Source organism: Callorhinus ursinus, unplaced genomic scaffold, assembly GCF_003265705.2.
Source record: "Callorhinus ursinus isolate GAN/ISIS: 27379988/994484 unplaced genomic scaffold, GSC_fseal_2.0 scaffold55, whole genome shotgun sequence".
Lineage (NCBI taxonomy): Eukaryota > Metazoa > Chordata > Mammalia > Carnivora > Otariidae > Callorhinus > Callorhinus ursinus.
Genome location: NW_027397117.1, coordinates 3,468,055 through 3,487,689, shown reverse-complemented (window position 1 = coordinate 3,487,689; position 19,635 = coordinate 3,468,055). Strand labels below are relative to the sequence as shown.

Here is a 19,635-nt window from a genome sequence, read left to right as displayed (position 1 = left end):
TTGGGTGACCCGAGGTCTCTCCCTGTCTATCTCCCAACCCCTCCTGGCAGGTTCCAAGGATTCAAAAGCTCAGCAAAGTGCCTCCTCGGGAGCAACACCTTTCACTGCTCAGGATCACTCAAAATCGAGGGCCATGAATGAACTCCTTCTCGAGGGTTCCAAGTTGCCACTCCCCATCCCGGTGGGCCCCAGCCCCTGGCTGTTAACCTGACACCAGCCACGACCCCAGGTGGGCCTTAGATCTTATGAGTGGTCTCTGTGTCTCCCCCACCCCTCTGCCCCAGTCAGCTCGGGGCCCCACAAAAGGCTCTCAGACTGTTCCTGGACAGCTGGTGACAACCACAGACACCTCGGGCCAAGGAAGGGGCCAGAAAACCATCTTACTCCACTCCAGAGTCTCCCCTCCCTGAGCTGCAGCTGCAGAGAGCAGGAAAAGTGGGGGGCAGAGGTGTGTGCGAGGCAAGCCCGTCTCTGCCGACACTCCCAGGGCTAAACTCTAGGCTCTCTGGGCCGAGGGGTGCGCTGGCCCAGGCCCTCATTAGAGGAAGCATGACCCTGAGGCTCCGAGAGGTAACAGCCTTGCTCAAGGCCACAGAGCAGAATCGGGACTCAAACCCAGGAAAGGAGCCTGCCTCCCGGGCCTGGGCTCTGACAGGCTACAGATGAGGAAGTGGGAGGGAAGGGAAGCCACTAGCTCAAGGTCACTCATAAAAGACAAAGCAGGGCTTGAGCGCTCGCGCTTTGTACTTCATGTGTTATCTGGCTCTTGGGCCCCACGGGGGACCTCCTGCGCAATGGGGCTCAGGAAGCCTGCCCATTCACACCGGGAGGTCTGGAGGCTGCCCTGCCCCCGCTTCCCGCCAGAAGCAGCATCAGACAGAGAAGGCCCCATCCTTCTAGACTCCAGAGGCTGAAGCGTGTATGAAACAGAGATGGGGGACGGGAGACCAGCAGATACTACCACACCCTTAACAGAGTTGCCTGTTTCTAGTCCCTCCCAGGGCCGCAGGTCCGTGGCCCCCACCAGCATCCTCCTCTCAGCCAAGGCCAAGAAGCCCAGGCCTGGCAGAATGGTGTCTCAACCCTGGAAGCCAGACCCTCTGGGGGCTTGGGAAGCCAAACAACTCCAGGGACAAGCTGGACATAGGAGACCAAGCACCGGGGTTCTCTCTCCGGGACCCTGGGACCCTGGCAGCGGTAACAGGCAAGCACGTGGCACCCAGGGCCTTGGCCACCGGGATGGGGGTCCTGACCTAGGGGATCGCTCAGCTGGGAGCTGGGAGATCAACAGGCTTTGCTGCCGAACTTGACTGACAACCACAGAGATCACAGCCATTCACTGATGCTCTGCGCTAAGAGGCAGACCTACAGGAGCTCATCCAACCCTCCCGGTTAATCCTATGAAATAATTTTGTTCTGTCTGATTGAGAGAGGAAGAAACAGGCTTGGAGAGATCAGGTACTTCACCGAGGCTCCCAGGCAAGAGGCACCAGAGCCCACCGGCCACAGGCCTCCAGCTCTTGGTGTAGGGCACAAAGTCAAACCAAACAACGGGCACTAAGCACCTGCCATGCGAAGCCTCAAACTATAATCACCCCCAATCCCTTGGGCTCCCTTGAATGGACCCGTTTTCCAGAATCTGGCCAAACCCTGCAGTTCCTTACAAGTAGGGAACAAGCTCATCTTTCACTCCATCTAGAGAAGACCCCTGGGTGGGGGGGCCCCCGAGGCTCTCTGCCACCCCCGAGATCCCACCAGGCAGAGGCCATGCTGGCTGAGGGAGCAGGCCCCAGAGCCCCAGAGGCCAGCAGCTCCTAGCCCCACCTGGGGCTCCTCCTCACCTGCACCCTGGTTCTGGGCTGTTCTCAGTGCCTGGCCCATACGAGCGCACAGTGAGCCCTGCCTGGTGTTCTTTCAATGAGAATGATTTACACAAAGACTCAACAATTAAAAAAAAAAAAATTAAAAACCACAAAGAGTCCTAGGAGGCAGAAGAAAGTCTTCCAGGCAGGTTCCGATGACCTCGGGCAAGGGGCTCTACCCCCAGGTAAAAGCGAGGCGGGTGGCTGAGCCCTCTGCAAGTGGTATAAACCACAGAAAATAATCACCAGCTCACAGACTTTGTCCTGCTGGTCCCCTGTGCCTGGGCTGAACTCCTGGGGGCCCTCAGTCCTGATCTAGGACAATCCTATACTATAAGGAGCCTCTGCAGGGATCTGGGAACCCTGTCCACCCCCCGCAGATGAGGCGGGTACCTTCTTTAGGAAGAGCTGCTCTGAAAAGCAGTCCTAGGTGGAGAAAACCACAAATGAAAAGATGGCCCAGCCCACCCGTAACGCCGCCCAAGGAGCCGCGGGGTCCATCAACAGGGGGCCAATGCTGTGGTTATTAAGATTGCAGCTACCATCTATGAGGTACCAGCGCCCCAGCCCTCGACGGACTGGACACTTTCTCTGCATTATATTCTTATTGTGCAGATTAGGAAGCAGGGGTCATGACTCTTGTGCAAAGGTACCCAGGCAGGTGTCAGGCCCACCTGGTCTGGCTCAGAGCCCTCCCCCTTGTCAGCTCCCCCCATGCTCGCGTGCATGGCACGGGCCCTTCCCAACTCCGTTTCTAGAACACTTCCCTGTGCCCCAGGGCTCTGTGATGTCTGCGAACTGACCTGGGCAGCTCTGGCGCAGGTAAGCACCTGTGCCTACTTGGTCTCTCTGCTTGGAGCTCAGAGGAGGGTCCCAGGTCGAGGGGGACCCAGCGTGGCTATTCTTGGCGAGAAGCTGCCCGCCCAGCTGTCCCCCTCCCCAGCTGTCCCGGGCCAGGCAGACGCTCAGGTAATCTTTCTGCCCCGCCCCTACCAGGGTCACAGGCCCAGAGACCAGTTGTTCCAACAGCTGCTCAAATCCAGGTCGCAAGCCCGCGGCGACCGCGCTTGAGGGGCTTTGCTTCATTTTTCCTCTTCGGTGCCCTCAGCTGCCCCAGCCTCACAGGGACAAACCCTCGTCAAATGCCCGACTTGTGCTGGGAAGCCTCTGGAGGCCTGGGCTCGGGAAGGCAAGGAAAAGCGGGACAGAGCCCCGTGCCCTCCAGGGAGCCATTAGTAACAGTGGGGCCAGGCCTGGCCAAGCCCCTTCCCCTGTCCGGGCCTGTTTCCCCGCAGGACGACAAAGGGCTGAGACAGAAACAGCTGGGACCCGATGGTCTCCCGTCCCACCTGTTCTCTCAGAGCCACCAGACCTGGGCGGCTCCCCCGTCACACCCCCGGGGCCCCGAAGCCCCGAGGGCAGGGCCTGGGCCTCCCCCCCACGCCTGGCATGGAGCAGCCTGGCCCAGTGAGCCCCCAAGAAAGCAAAGAGCAAGAAACTTAACCCTCTCTTGAGCGCTTGGTCCCTTCCCCAGACTTCAGGCACGAGAGAATTTACTGCCGGTTTCAAGTTCAAAGCAGGACTTTGAAGAACAAGGCCGAGGGGCCTAGCGTGGGGTGGCGGCAGCTGGTGGCCTGCTGCAGTGGGGGGGGGGGAGCGGCAGGGGGCCGGGGGAGAATGCACCCACCCCTCCTCCCCCTGCAGGGGATTGGGTCCCACCCTGCCCGGGGAAGCGGGGACGGGCCGAATCTCAGCTGCCAGGGACCCTGTTCTCCGAGCATCCAGGGTCAGACACTGGAGACCACAGGCACGGCCAAACGGGGGCCCGGCAAGGAAGTGGGGTACAGATAACAACTCAGAGGGCCACCTCCCTGATGGGGAGGAACCTAGATCCATGGGGGCCTGGGGCTGGGGAGAGAAGGCTCCCTGTGAACGGGGGTGCGAGTGCCTTCCAGAACCTCTGCCCTGACAATCACACAGCTCACTCCTCACCTCCTCAGAGAAGCCTTCCCTGATTGCTTCTCTTAAAAGCCAGTCCACCTGCATCGCCCTCCACGCCCTCCATCATCCTTCCAGAGATTTATCCCGTATTTCACCATGTACGCCTGCCCCCACCCCCCGTACTTGAACAGACGCTCAGGAGGGCCCTGTTTCCACTCTAGCACCCAGGCTGGCAGGCCCTCAATGCAAGCTGCCTGCTCAGAGCTGGTCCCGCTCCCAGAAGGAGGGGCCACCATGGCTCTGCGCTGGTGCACGGATTTTTCACAACCCCGAGCAGCAGAGAATCGGTCCCATTCCTTCCGTCTAGGGCAGAGGCTCCCTCCATGCAGCTCCTGGTTCACCTCGTCCACCCCCACCTAACCTTTGTACCTCCCTGAGCCCACTGTTTGCCCCATGTTTCTACAGGAGAGCTAAGTTCTTCTCCTTTTGGAAGCAAACCTCTATCCCCCTTTGGTCTCCCCAGGGACCCGCCTCCCCACTACCTCTCGCCTGTCCCCCCTCTGGCTGTCCATGCGTGCCACAAACACCCCCAGCTCTCAAAATAACAGCTTCCCCCACTGACACCCCTCCTGCGGCCACCCACTGTCCTTCCCAGCCAACTAGCTCTTCTCCTATTCAAATGTTTAGACTACACAGATCATCCATGTCCACTGCAGAAAAATCAGAAAGCAGAGTTACTGATTTAAAAAAAAAAAAAAAAAAAATAAAAGCACCTATAGCTCCACCAAAAAAACACAATTACAATTAATATGTTGGATTATGTTTCTCCAGACTTTATCCGGTGCGTAGACGTGCATACACAGACTGCATACTTAAAAAAAAAAAACAAACAAACTCAAGTGGGACTGTATTAAGACATTACTTGGTCCTTTGCTCTTCTGGCCCTGGGTATTTTTCCATCCAGCTGTGTCTAGAAGGAAGCGGCTTCCTCCACCAGCAACAAGACTCTGCTTCCCAGTCCCTCTGACCACTTCCCAATGTGGACACTGCCCAGGGAGGTCCCCATGGCCTCCTTACTGCATTGCATTGGGCTCCTTCGGGCCTCGAGGGTCCCCCTGCCCCCCCGCTCTGCTGCCCCCCCCCCCCTCAAGGCCCCCCGTGCCCCCGTGACAGGACTCCTCTCTGCCTCCTCCACCCCTGCCCACCCTGGTGGTCCTGTGTTCCAGCCAGTGGGCTGCTGGTAAAGGTTTACCAATTAGCTCTCCAGGAGAAAAATAATAACCCTGATTTATAGCGTTTGCCCATTTCCAAAAATTGTCCCACCGTGGTCAATTTCAAGCTACCAGCGTGGTGTCACACTGAACACGGAGTTAGAAAGAGATTATATAGTGTTTCCACCATAGAGCAATAACCTCAAAAACACAGATACTATAAAATCTGACCACTGGTAAAACAGCACTATTTTAGTGGCATAAATACTACTGTAAGTACGACTAGAAGTTATGAGTTTTGAGTATTTACTACCTATGTTTTTAATAGAATTTATTAAATTGCAAGTTGGTAAGATCTAGTTTTTTAAGTCAAGGCCGTGTTTAACATCTGGCTTGTAAAATTCCTGACAATTTCAGCGCTGGTTCTCGGGAGCAGGCAGCACACAGCTAGTCCCAGTCCAGCCCAAACCCTGCACAGGTGGCCAGTCTAAAACCCATCAGAATTCTCGACAGACCCGCTAAATGACAGAGAGGAGAGAAGACAGAGAAGCACCAAGTCTCTGACCCACCTCTAATGCGGGGGGCAGGGGGGGGGAGAGGCAGGAGGGATGTCCTCCTCCCGTGGTCAGTACCTGGGGAGCCCTGATCTACACTGTGCGCCCCCCACAATCCAACCCACTCTTGCACCTTGAGCTGTTGCTTATATGCTGCCACGTCCCTGCTGTTTTAAAGACACTAATGCATTCCCCTTGTAAAAGATCCAAGTGACAGAGAAAGATGGAGAAGTTGGGCCCCCATTGCTCACTCCAGTCCTGATCCCGTCCCTGGCCGCCAGACCCACCCTTCCCGCTGCTGCCTCCTTCTGGATGTCCCCTCGGACCTCACACTTGATGTTCTAGACCACAGTGACCCCCCCTCCAAGAGCTCCTCCTCTGTACTCCCCAGTTAGGGGTGCAGTCCCCCAACATCCATTTACTCAGACCACAAATCCTCATTGCTCCTTCTCCTCACCGTGGCCCCCAATCCAGTTATTCATCAGATCTAGCAATTCCACAGGAGAAATAACTGAAATGCACACCTCCCTCTAGGGTCCCAGAGGTCCCTCCGGATAGCAGGCCGGGGAGATTTCACACCACCTGCCACAGCAGCCTACAGAAGAGTCTCTCCCAGCCTCCAGCACCCCCTGCCCTGCTTCACCCCCCTCCAGAGACATCCAGGAGACCCCCTAAACACGAACCCACTCACATCCTCACTCCCCACCTGGGTCATTTCAACTCTAGACAGGGAAAACTTTCTAGGTTAACCTTAGACTCTTAGAAGAAGCCTGTGTTCCTTTGTTAAAAAAAGGTCATAAAAATGAAATACAATAGGGGTGCCTGGGTGGCTCAGTTGGTTCAGTGTCTGTCTTCAGCTCAGGTCATGATCCCAGGGTCCCCGCATTGCATGGGGCTCCCTGCTCAGCGGGGAGCCTGCTTTTCCCTCTCCCTCTGCCTGCCCCTACCCCTGTTTGTGCTCTCCCATGCTCTCCCTCTCCAATAAATGAATAAAATCTTAAAAAAAAAATACAATATTTTTAATAGGAGAAAATAGGGAATGGAATCTTTGGTCCATTTCCCAAAGAAATAATTTAGACAGAAAAAAACGGACTCACTGTCTTATCATTCACAAAACAAACAACAAAAAAAACCCTGGGGGTGCCTGGCTGGCTCAGTCAGTAGAGAGTGCGACTCTTGATCTCAGGGTTGTGAGTTCAAGCCCCACATTGGGTGTAAAGATTACTTAAAATAAAAAAAAAACTAAAAAAAAAAAAAAAAAACCTGAACCTAAGTGCCCCCAAAGAGGGAAGCATTACATAAATTATGGTCAAGCCTTTCAAAGATTTTATTTATTTATTTGAGAGAGAATGAGAGATAGAGAGCACGAGAGGGAAAAGGGTCAGAGGGAGAAGCAGACTCCCCGCTGAGCAGGGAGCCCGATGCGGGACTCGATCCCGGGACTCCAGGATCATGACCTGAGCCGAAGGCAGTCGCTTAACCAACTGAGCCACCCAGGCGCCCTAGGCAACTTTTTTTTTAAGGTTTTATTTTTTTTAATAATCTCTACACCCAACATGGGGCTCGAACTCACAACCCTGAGATGAAGAGTCACACACACTACCAACTGAGCCAGCCAAGCACCCCTTAAGCAACTTTTTAAAAAATAATTCTTCCAGGTTACACAGAAAGGTGTTTCTGATGTGATACTTGGTCAGAAAGCAGGGCTGAAGAGTGTCCCGACTCGGACACATGGACACAGATGCCTGGATGCAGGGAACACGATAAAAAGGTATCAATTTTACAAAACACAAGAGGGGCCTTGCAGGGGCTCACAGTGACGATATGCTCTGAACTGAAGTGTGTAATGAAGTTGGCCCTCTGTCCTTGAAGGCCGGAGGGGGAAAAAAAGCGTGCGTATGCTAAGACCCAGCCCCTCAAGGAAGCAAGTCCTTCCTTAAATGTTCCACAGAACATTAATTCCACAGGGGATTAATAGGTATTATGAAAACAAATAATCTCCAAATTCCAGCAAGCTTGAGAAATAGCAGCTTAAACAAAGTTAGGGTTATTTTTGCTGCAGGACTTGTCAGAGGCTTTAACGTGCTGATGAGCACCCCGACCTCGTAGGAGGGGCTATAAAGAAGGTGACCACATGATTCGTCATCCCAAACCAGACACCTTGAAGAGAAGGGAGGTGCTATCAATACGGTGTCATGCCAAAACCACAGACATAAACAAAGGCTGTCCCAGATAGAATGGTCACCCTGGCATCTTCCTCTCTGTGTCACCCAAGGAAACCCCGCCTGTCCTTCAGAATAGCTCCAACACCCCTCACTGGCACAGCCACTCCGCAGGACTCCGATTTCCCTTGGTTCGCACAGCCCGCCTCCCAGGCTGCTGGGGTACCCATCCGAGTCCCACTCAGAATGCAAGCCCTGGGAAGGGGAGCCCACACCGACTCCCCTCTCCGTCCTTGGAGCCCACGACCAGGCTGAAATGCAGACTGGGCACGACCCTGACCTCCCCTCCTCGGGGGCCCCAGAGCAACATACATAAATGCACCACGAACCCCAAAGCAGCCTTCTGCTCTAAGCCCCCTCCTGTCCCTAGCAGGTGCTGAAGGCAGAGGTCATGAAGGAAGGGACCGGGTCCCCATAGCATTCCTCAAGGGAGCTGGCTTTCCTACAGTGCATCCCCCAGCCTGGTCCACTCTCCAGTCAGTCCTCCTGATCAGCAACTGAATCCACCCCGGGGCCCACCAGACCACAGCAGGGCCCACCCCCCGAGGCCACAACAGGCCCGGCGTCCCCCTGCTCTGCTGTCTCCAGCCCAAAACCCCTGAAGAAGGAACCTTCTATCAGTCCACTCCGGGGTGGGCCCCGTCCCAAGGACAGCTCGGCATCCTTCCTGAGCCAAATGGGACTCAGAAGTCCCCTTCCGTTTCCCCCTACTCCCAAACCAGGAGGACAGAGCCCCCAGCCAGCACACTCAGGCTGGGACCGAGGAGGAGAGAGAGTGTGAGGCTTACCCTGGAAAGAGCAGAGCCAGCTCCCCATGGAGAAGCCCTGCTCCAGCCACACCACGGCTGGCAGGCAGGCACTGGCAGATGGGCCCCTGCCCCCCAGATCAATACCAGGCGACGTCAGGAACATTAGGAGGCTGCCCTGCCCCCCACCTGCTCTGCAGTCCAGCCACAGAAATGCTCAGCTTGGCTTTCCCCCTCCTGATGCCATTAAAAAGTTTAGGATGTGGTTAGGGGAGGAGGGGCGGAGAAGTTGACCTTGAAGGGGGTGGGGTGCTGCCTGGGGCTCGTGCAGGCTCTTCAGGGGCAATGGCTGGAAGTCTGTCCTGGTTCTGCCCACGTCTGCACGGCAGCTGGGCCAAGTCACTGGAAATGGGGGTGATGCCACCTGCCCTCCCAGGCAGCGGGGTACCAAGGTGAAAGACATCACCCTCCAGGGGGTGGGGTAGGATAGGGCCCGTGTCTAACACTAGAGGCCTGCTCCAGCTGTATGGGTCCCAGGTGGGGCACATCGAGCTGGTTCCCGGGTCTGGAGTGCCCACCGGGTACGGGGGGCATCTGGGCCCCAGTTCCGTAAGCCAGAACGGAAAAGCACTGGGACCAGCCCTGTGTAGGCCCCTTGGGGGATCATGACACAGGCGGTGGACCCTGCCCCGAGTGGCCTACTCCCTGCCCGAAGGGGGATCTCCCGTGCACACTCATCCTTGACCTCCATGCCCTGGGTCCCCAGCATGAGGAAAGGCCATAGGCAATTTGGGGGACAGTTGTGCCCAGCCTAATGAGAACCGATCACTCTTCCCACCTGCCACCTGCCCAGGACAGGACTGAACCAGGGGTCCCAGCCTCCCCACCAACTGAGGGTCCCAGCCACCCCACCCTTGCACAGGGCGGTAGGTGCCAGTGGCCTGAGCCAGCTTCACACCCAGGCCACCTGAGCCTCCACCCCAGGCCCGCCACTCTCTGGCCCTACTGTTCTGGGCAACTCAGCTGACAGCTTGAGCCTCAGATTTGTCAGCTTGAAAATGGAAAGAACAGTTCTCTCCCTGGGTGGTTCAAGAGAAGCAGCATGGTAAGACACCTTGGTGAAGCAGAGAGGGTCAAACACCGTCCCTCGTAAATGGGACACCTCTGGGGCCGGACCACAGCGCCGGGGGGAGGGGAGGGGCCCCTCGAGGACCTGCTTGCCCTGGGGGAGGGGCAGAGGGAGCACGGCAGTGCCCTGTGTCTGTCCCTTGGCCCGGCAGCCCTGAGTCCTCCCCATGTCACCCATTCTCGTTGGGGCCAGGAGGGACCCCCACTACCTGGCCTGGCCTGCCTCCACCTGAGGCCCCAGAAGCAGACCCCGGGGGAGGGCTGAGGGCTCCTGTTCACAGCCTGCTGCCGTCCCCTCTTGCCCACCATCGCGGGGCAGTGGTGGACCCTGCGCTGGCCTGGAAGCCTGGACCCCCTTCTCCTCCCTCAGGCCCAGGATGGATTCCAAACCCCTGGCGGCCCCCGGTGCCAGCTCCCCACTGGGGCCCCGGCGCCTGCCCCAGGCCTGTTCCCGACACTCCCTGCTTGCCCACTCGAGCCATGCTCTGACCCGCAGACACCTCAAGACTCGGGGCCTTTGCAGCCACTAGTCCCTCTGCCTGGATGCTCTTCCCAGCTCGGCTGGGCTGCTTGCTGCTTGTCACTCAGATCTTTGTACCAGTGTCACCTCCTGAGCAAGAGCCTCCGTGACGGCCTGACCTGAAGCAGCCTCCAGGGGGGCTCCAACCTGCCCGGCGGGGCTGCCCCCGACCTCACAAGCCTCTGCGCACTGGTGGGTCCCAGACGGCCCTCCTGCGCACCTGCCACTCTGACCACCTCTGGGCCACCTTCCAGTACGACAGTTCCCCTCCAACAGCCCCTTGTTCCTGCCGCTTCCTGTATGTCCCAGCTCTGGGGACTGACGCAGCCCCCCTCCGTCCCCACAGGGTGGGGGGCAGGGGCACTGGGCCAGGCCCGGCCCTGGGCCAGACCCTCTGCCCGGAGGCTGAGCTCACATTTTGGGAGACAGCCACTGCCCCGATTCCCAGAGCAGAGCCTGCTTCTTGCTGCTGCCGCACCCCCCCCATCACTCCCAGGCTCCAGTCTCCACCAGACCCACCTCTGGGGCCCCAGTGCCCCTCACGCAGGGTCCTGGCTTCCTACAGGGGTGGGCGCGTCCTGCACCTCGGACAGCAGATGGCCAGAGCCATGGGGTGGGTGAGGGAGCCCGAGGAGCCGGCGGGGGGCGGGAGGGGGGTGACCCTGTCCACCTCTGGTCTTTCCACCTGCCCCTCCTCCTCTCCAGAGACTCTGGTTCTGAGACCCGGAGCAGAGCAGGGACAAAAGCCGCCGCTGTGGGCCTCAGAAATCTTCCTTCCTCCTCTCGCCAGGCCAATTGCTCTGGGCTCTCTGTTCCCTCCCCGCCGCCTGGAAGTCTTGCTGGGACCTGCCAGAGGCGGAGGGAGGGGGACCCAAAGCCCAGATGCCGCAGCGGGCACGGGGGTGTGGCTCTGTCATCAATCGGGCATTCACGGAGTGGCACCTCCTCTCTCTGGAACAGTCCTGCAGGGTGGGGGGGATGTGGGGGGCCCCAGGCAGAGTCAGACCCCACAGCCCCCACCCTGAGGGGAAGCAAGCATCAGGTCACACAGAGGACGGCGAAGACACTGCAGCAGTTCAGGTCAGGGGGACACTTCCCACGGAAGGCAGTAAGACGCGCCACGGTGAGACACAGACCTGGGCACGGCCCACGACTGAACCGCTGCCAACGGTCATGTGCCATAGGAGAAAAGACCGGAAGGAGCTCTAGCACAGTGGTGGCTGTGATTAGGTTAAGCAGAAGGGTGGTGGCTGCTGCTTTTATCACTCGCAAAACTTTCTGTAATGGCACTATGGAGGGACGGGGAAAGGAAACGAAAGGAGTCCTTCGTGAGTTTTGGACCTGCAGGCACTTGGCGCTCATTAACTCTCCGGATCCCATTTGTGGCTCAGAGAGGTTAAGTCCCTCTTCCAGGGTCCCACAGCAGGGGCAGTGAGAAGGGGCATTAAGGGCGGGATCAGAGCCAGAATTCAGGCCCCTCTTGATCGGGGAGGGAGCAATGAGGACAAAACCCAGAAGGTGCGACGGAGCTCTCTCCAGGACACAGGAGGGTCGGGTCGGGCTGGTGACCTTCTCCCGGGGAGTGGCCACACGACCCCCACTGGACCCAGCTCAGCCTCCCTTTGTGCCCTTGCCCATGCACTTCCTCCACTGCCAGCAGGCCCTCCCCCTCTCCACACTCACATTCCTTCCATCCTGAGGCTGAGCTCATCCCCGCTTCCTCTGAGAAGTCTTCCCTGATGGCCCACTCTTGGTGGTCGGCCTTCTGACCTCCCCTAGCCCAGGCAGCGAGTGCAGGCCTCCCGACCTGGGGGGCCACATGCCTCCTCACTGGGCTCCTCACCCCACAACCCGTTCTCCACACAGTGAGCTGAGGGACGTGAGTGTCCAACCATTCCTCTGCTAACACCCTCCAACAGCGCCGGTCACCCCGAAAACCAACCCGAACCCCTGCCCTTCATGATCTGCCTCCGCCACCCTCCCCAACCTCATTTCACACTCCTCTCTACCCAGACTTGTCTTCCTTCCTTCTCTCACAAACCAGGTCCATCCCTGCCTCAGGGCCTTTGCACCACTCATTCTGTCCACACAGAACATCCTTTCCCCTGTGTTTTCTCTCTCTGGCCTCTTCCCATTGCTCAGTAATGTCATGAGTAAAGGAGGATTTGCCACAATGGAAAGGAAGTCTGGGCCTCTAATGGGACTGTTCTGGACAAGCCTGCCTGCAAAAGTCTGCCCAGGGGCCACACCACACAGCTTCCTTACCCTCCCAGCCTTATTGTCTGACTCTGCCAAGGCCCTGGTTCTGCCAGCTGTCTATACCTTTGGCTCAGACTTTCCTTGACTCCACCCAGGGCCCCGATTGCCTAATCTGGCCCCTGGCTATTTTTCTGTCTCTCCAAACTTCTGTACCAATCAGATGAGATGGACGGTGTCTTACCCTGCTGCTGGCTGGAGGGTAATCAAAGCCAGGATTTGTGCCCAAAGACATTCATCACAGCGTCATTTATCAAAGTGGAAAAATAGGAAACGGTCATCCCCAACTGCAGAGAATGAGTTAAGAACACGTTTCCAATTCTTTTTTATCATATTCCTTTTGATTTAAAACTCTCCGATGGCTTCCCAGTGTTATTACAACGGAAGCGAAATGCCCTGGACAGCCCCCAAGCTGTCCCCACTGTCGCCCACCCTCTCTCACCAGCACACTTGGCACTGGCCACACGCCAGCCACACTCTCTTTCTTGAGCTCCCCAATATATGCCATGTGCTCTTCTGCCACTGGGCCTTTGCACATGCTGTTTCCTCTGCCTGGAACACCCTCCCTTCTTCAACTAACAGACTATCACCCTCTGGACCTCGACTCACCTGTCCCCTCCTCGGGGCTGAACTCCCAGACCTGATCAGGCCCCAGTTCTAGGATCTCATGACACTCCACGTCCCCCGCCAGACCAGCAGCCCCGAGGGAGGGCTAGGCCCACTTCTGGTTTTGCTCAGAACGAGTGCTCTGGTGGTGAAGACTGTGTCAACAAAGCAGGCCTTTGATTTATAGTTGTTGGATGGACTGGATACCTTACAGCCATTAAAAATGATGAGGAAAAACCCACTTGATCGTATTAGAAGGAAAAAAAACAGATTTTCAAGTTGTATATGCAGCATGATTGCAAGCAGGTAGGAAAAAAAAAAGTAGAAGGATAGAAACCAAAATAACGGTTGCCTCTAAGGGTTAAGAGACAGGCAATGTTACCTCTGCGGCAAACTTCCTGAATATTCCACTGTGGGCTCCCTTACTCTCAACTTCAGAAGAGCATGTAGCTAAGAGCTGTCCCTCACGCCCAGCCCGGGCACCCAGCCCCCACCTCTGCCCACCAGCAGGACGACGAGGGGTCAGGGGCGGAAAGGCCAAAGGACATGGTTCTGGGTGGCAGACAAGAAGGCTGGTGAGAAGATGGGGCTGGCTCGCTAGGACAATCCCAGACCCTGGAAGGGAACACGGGAGGGCGGGGAGGCGGGTGGAGGCTGGAGGTTGAATCCTGGCTGAGTGACCTTGGGCCCAGTGCCATGCCCACCCGGATCCCCACTTTCTCACCCCTACGCGGAGCCCGCAGTAGGACCTGCCTCCCAAGCAGGGGGAGCGGGAAAAGGAACGGCATGCATAAAGCGTGCATCGGTGCCGGAAAGGGATTACAGCCAGACAAAAGGAAGAACTTCCGTGTGCTGCTAGCCCCCAGGCTGGTCTCTGAGGGGCTCTTCTGGAAGAACCGCTCCCCACACCCGGCCCTTCACCCACCACCTTCAGCCCCGCGCACCTTCCTTGGAGCTGGTGGCCGCTGCCGCCGCGGACACGGAAGCCGACCCAGTGGACGTCCGGCCCACGGGGCTCGAGTGCTTCCCCCCACGGCCGGGGGGCTTCAGGCCGCTGGGCTTCTGCATGGTGGTGCCACTCGGTGTGTAGAGAAGGGTCCGTGCGGGTCACGCCCTCTCTGCCATCACCCCTCACCTGTGGGCAGACGAGAGCAATCACCTCATCATGTCACCACGGGCCAGGGCCCCCCCCCAGTGGTGACACAGCAGGATTCCCGCACCCCCCCCACCCAGTGGGGCGGGGGCCACCATCCCCCTCTTTCCTAGGGAGGGAAACTGAGGCACAGAGCAGTGGCAGCAAGCATGGGCCCGGTGTGGCAATGATGTGGCCTGGCCCGTGGCCTGGTCTGCCGGACTCTGAGGTCGGCCGTGCGGTCTCTGCCCGCATCCTGGACCCGGGGGGCGAGAATCAGGAGCAGGCAGGTTTGGGGGTCTGCAGGAAGAGCTGTCGTAGCCCTAGCAGCCCCCCATGGGGACCCCGCAGGTTCGGCTGAGTGGGACTCCCCCCCCGAACACAGGCTGCTACGGATTGACACGCGTGGGTAGCCTGGGGCAGACAAGACAGGCCCGCCGTCCCCGGGCCCTCTCCTCCACTGCCCTATGCACACACCCTCTCTTGCAGCAGACGTTCATGGAGGGCTCGCCAGCGGCCAGACCCAGTCCTGCCCCGGAGCTGCAGGCCTTATCTGGCGAGCACACTGTCCAGTGGGGAAAGGGAATACAGAGCCCCACCGGATGAGCAGAGGATTCTGGGCAAAAGCATCACCCCCAGGGACCTCGGGAACAGGAAAATCCGTGCTCTCCGGGTGCTCGGCTCTGAGGCCGCTTCTGCCAGTCCAGCCCTATCCGTACCCATCCGTGGTCATGGAATGCTATTCTCTTTCAGAGAACCCTTTCCTCCACTCTTGATCCATAAGACTTATATGGGCTGACCCCACCACACACAAGGGGAGTCGGCACATGACCCAGGCCTGGCCAGAGCCCCCAGGGTTAGTGAAGGAAAAATCATATGACCCAAGGAGCACCAGGGCCTGGACTCTGGCTGGTACCTTTAGGAAGGGTGATTTTCTTTCTCTGGGGCTGCCTGGGTGTGGGTTGGATGCCAGGGACTACAGGGCCATCCCAGTTACCGCATGGAGGAGCCTGCCAGGGAATGAGGCCAATGTGGAGAAAGCAGAGCTGAGCTGCTGGATTTGGATGGAGGGCCTGGATCCAGCTGAGCCTGAAGCTGGTCCCTAGAGCGCCTTACACCAGTCAACAAATCCTCACACCCATGCATCGTTTTCTCCTTTTGCCTAAACCTATTTGAGGGGCACCGTCTCTTGCAACCGAAAGAGTTCGGACTGATATAGAAGCCAATCCACAAGGCTCACGGCAGGAATCTGCAAAGTGTCCTCCAAATGGCTGTCAGGTCAGCAAGTTGAGCCAGTGACACGATGACCTGTCTTAGCACAGCCATGGGATGAACTTCATGCAGGGCTGCCAGCCCTAAGAGCAGAGACAAATAATCCCCCCGGCGCACATTAGTGACACCTACAGGCCCAAGTTAGCCAACAGGAATACTGTCCATGGCTGTCAGCCTTAGCCTGGTCCTAGAGCCTTCCAAACCCAACATTCCAATCCTCCGATGGACAACTCCGACACCCCAGGAATCCTGGGGCCCGGGAGTCGCTCGATCAGCTGCTCCCTCATTCCCCAGAACCTGGCCCTCCAGCAAGCTCATTCCCCAGGGAAGGGACTGTGGGTTGCAGACATTGTTCTCTGGTTAGGTTAGGACTTGCTGGCATCCCTCCAAGCCCGAACGACTGAGCCAGCAGGGGCACGCTCTCTGGTGACAGCGAATATCCCTCCCTGTGGGTGGCTAACTGGCTTCCTGCTCCAGCGGCTTAGCGGGGGGGGGGGGGGGGGGGGAGGCCCTCTGACCTAGGAAATCCTGATGCGGGGGGGCCCCATGTGTGAGGCAGAGGAAGGCCTCTAGTGAGACTGGAACAAGACGCAAGGTGCCCCCTCCCCATGCCTTTTGGGCCCCCTCTCTGCCTGAAACACCCCCCCCACAGAGGAAAATATTACAAATCATACATTAAAAGACTTCTATTCAGAACACTTAAAGAACTCTAATCACCAGGCGCCTGGGTGGCTCAGTTGGTTAAGTGTCTGCCTTTGGCACAGGTCACAATCTCAGGGTCCTGGCATTGAGTCCTGCATGGGGCGGGGGCGGGGGGAGTCCCTGCTCAGCGGGGAGTCTGCTTCTCCCTCTGCCCCTCCTCCCACTTGTTCTCTCAATCTCTCTCTCTCAAATAAATAAAATCTTTTTAAAAAAGTAAGTTAAATATATATCTACCATATGACCCAACCGCCCAAGAAAAATAAAAACACATTCATACAAAGGCCTGTAAAAAAATGTTCATAGCAACTTTATTCACAATAGCCGAACAATGGAAAACAACCAAATACCCATCACCTGGTGAGTGATAAGCAGGGTATTTACACAATAGAACACTCCTTGGCAATAATAAGTGAGTGTGACATGTGCAACGATACTGACCACCCTCAACAATGTTACACTAACCGCAAGACACCCAACACAAAAGACTACATACTGCATGATTCTTATTTATAGGGAATCTCAAAACTATAGACACGGAAAGCAAATCGGGGGTTGCCTGGGGGTGGAAGCTGGGACTGACCACAAACAGGCATGAGAGAACTTTCCAGAAGCCAGAAGTGTAATGGATTGTGACTGGCCGCACAACTTGTATTTATACTGAATATCAAAGTAGTCACAAAGCCGTATTTAAAATGGGTGAATTTTGGGACACCTGGGTGGCTCAGTCGTTAAGCACCTGCCTTCGGCTCAGGTCATGATCCCATCCAGCCCCACATCGGGCTCCCTGCTCAGCGGGAAGCCTGCTTCTCCCTCTCCCACTCCCCCTGCTTTCCCTCTCTCTCTCTGTCTCTCACATAAATAAATAAAATCTAAAAAAAATAAAATAAAATAAAATAAAATAAAATCCTTGACGGCTCTCCAGAGAAGTTAGTGCGGCGGCCTTCAAAGCCCTCCTCATCTCTTACCTCCAGCACTATGGCCCTCCCTTGCCCACTTCACTCCAGCCAAGCCGGTCTCCGGCCACACCTGGATCACAATAAGCACTCTCCAGCCTCAGGGCCTTTGCACATGCTATTCCCGAGGCCTCAAATATCCAGGTTCATTGCTCATCTCCTTCAAGTATCTGCTCCAACGTCTCCTTCTAAGATTACAACCCCTACCTAGTCCTCCCCATCTCCAACCTGCTTTGTTTTTCACTGCTGCTCAAGGAAAGGGACTAAGGTCTGTTTTGTTTACTGTGGTCTCCTTCATCCTGACAAGAGGCCTAAGAGCCCCAGACCCCCCAGCCCCGCCGGTGGTCCGATGCCATGGCTTTTCATGTAGGCAGTCTGACCTTCCCGCTAGCCAGCATGTCCTATGAGGCAGGGACCAGGCATTACAATAGCATTCCTGGCATCGGAGTCCCCAACCAGCACTGCCACAGATGACCCTGCATTCCCTCCTTACTCACCTGACAAGTCCCCACCTCCCAGACCCCACTTCTGCCTTGTCTCCCACCTGCTTCATTGTTCCAACCACCTATGCAATACCTAGCCCAATGCTTCCTCCTCCACGAAGTTTCCCCGAACCTCTGGCCCACGGAGACCTCAGAATGGCATGCTGAGCCAAGGAGAGGTAATACTGTTCTCATTTATCTTCATCTTGCCTCCCGGGAGCCCGCGGGCAACCCCAGGCAGGGCCCTAGCTTCTCTGAGAACCCGGCCCCAACAAAGCACCTGGCCCAGAGCCCATGGTCCGGAAACCCCGTGTGAGGGCACACCTGCCACTGCCCAGAGGACAAAGGCCTCCAAAGCCACAAACCTCCAGGACACTCCTCCCAGGGGAGGTTTCCGGAGGCTCCCAGCTTTGCCCCCCTCCCTCCCGGACCCTGAAGATCCCAGCAGCCTCTAGTGTAAAGAAACGGGTATGCCAGGCCTTGCAGGAATGGGGCCTCGTTCGTCCTCCCGAGCCCTGATGAGCCAGAAGCCGACTCACAGGAAGAGCATGGGAAGCTCTGAAAAGTTCAGAGACTCAGAAAAGTTCAGAGACTCACCCAACGTCACACGCTGCTCAGAGGCTGTGCTGGACCCAGCCCCGGGGCTGGCCCTCCCCTGCTTCCCTAGGCTGGCCAGCCTGGGCCTGGACTAACATTTGTGAGACCCCTCGCCTCTGGGGAGAGCGCCTGCATGCCTCGCCGACAAAGGAGACCAGAGGAGCCGGCTGCACGGCTGCACTCACTCATTCCCTCGGCCCACCGCCACTGCCGGGGCGCGGGGAGGGCTGGGCAGGAGAGGCCGGTGGCCGCCCCCACCCCCAGGGTCTACAAAGCTGGGGAAGCCGAGCAAAGGGGAGAGGGGAGGAGAGAAGAAATGGTGAACAGGAAGAGGGGGAGGAGACCTGGGGCCAATCACCCCTTTGTGACTCAGCCCTGCTCGTGGGATAGAGGAAGGAAGGGCTTTCTTGGGAAAAGCCAGGATGGTGATAGATTGGCCACTGGCCACGATCTGGGGGGCGGGGCAGGCCTGGGAGACAGGGAGGGAGCAGAGGGCAGGCAATGTGGGTCCAGACCCCGAGCCACCACGAGTAGCTGTGGGTCCGTGGCCGGTGGGTGCCTGTTGCATCACCACCCCAGCGGGGCTGGGGGGTCTGGGGCTCTTAGGCCTCTTGTCAGGACGAAGGAGACCACAGTGAACGAGAGGGAGAGGGAGCGGGAGCGGGACATGAGGAGGGTAAGATGGGGTGAAAGTATGGCTGCCCCGTGGGGAGCGTGGATGGGCGAGTCAGGACACACACCCCACAGGCGGCCCTCCGCGCCTGGCCCATGGAAGCCCCCGGGGAAGGGCAACTGCCACGCCGACGGGTCTCTATTATGATCTCGGAAGGCCCGGGGTGCACACGCCGCCTCCCCCAGGGACTCGGGGCCCGGGCGAGGCGGGCAGGGGAGGGGGAGGGCAGGCAGCATTCAGACCAACAGGCACCCTTTGTGCTGCCCTCAATTGCCATTTACCAAAGACAAACCCGGGCTGCATTTCAGGGTTTCCATTTCAGCTGCCCGGGGGTGGCGGGCCCCAGGCTCAGCGGGGAACGAGGCCCAGGAAGTCTCTGCCAATCGGAGGCCCAGGGTGTGGCCCTGATGGAATAGGGGGTAGGTGCCAAATAGGACAGTGGAAAGCCCATGTCCAGGGTGCTGCCATAGCCAGGGATTGCGGGAGGCGGGCACCAGGAACCCCTCCGGCTGGAGGGAAGCACTTTGGCAAGACACTGTTGCTGGATGAAGCCCAGTCTTCAAGCCCAGGCTTGCCACCCCCAACCTCAGGGCTCCCCCGGGTTATTCTTCCTACCCCTGCCTCCAGGATCAGCAGCCAGGGTGTCCATGCTCCCTCCTCCTCTCCCAACCCTGTTGGTCCGAGTGCTGGGCAGCAGGGCCCAGAGATGAACTCCATGCGGCCCCTGAGCCCTCACCACCAGCCCTAAGGCTCAGGCCACGTCAGCACCGTGGGGGCT

At 57.7% G+C, this 19,635-nt stretch overlaps 1 protein-coding gene across 8 annotated transcripts in view; it reads right to left on the bottom strand.

The window, feature by feature from the left end:
• CLIP2 (CAP-Gly domain containing linker protein 2) overlaps positions 1–19,635 on the bottom strand; it is a 69,982-nt gene that overhangs the window by 37,285 nt on the left and 13,062 nt on the right. For 7 of the 8 annotated variants that reach the window (XR_012375705.1, XM_073884209.1, XM_073884211.1 and 4 more), the window contains one exon: positions 13,991–14,181. Coding sequence is in view for 7 of the 8 variants with exons in the window: in XM_073884209.1 (XP_073740310.1) it covers positions 13,991–14,114 (124 nt within the window). In the remaining variant the exon portion in view is untranslated. Of the gene's footprint in view, positions 1–13,990; positions 14,182–18,184; positions 18,413–19,635 lie in introns of those variants that run through there. The other variant, XM_073884210.1, reaches the window with a different exon arrangement.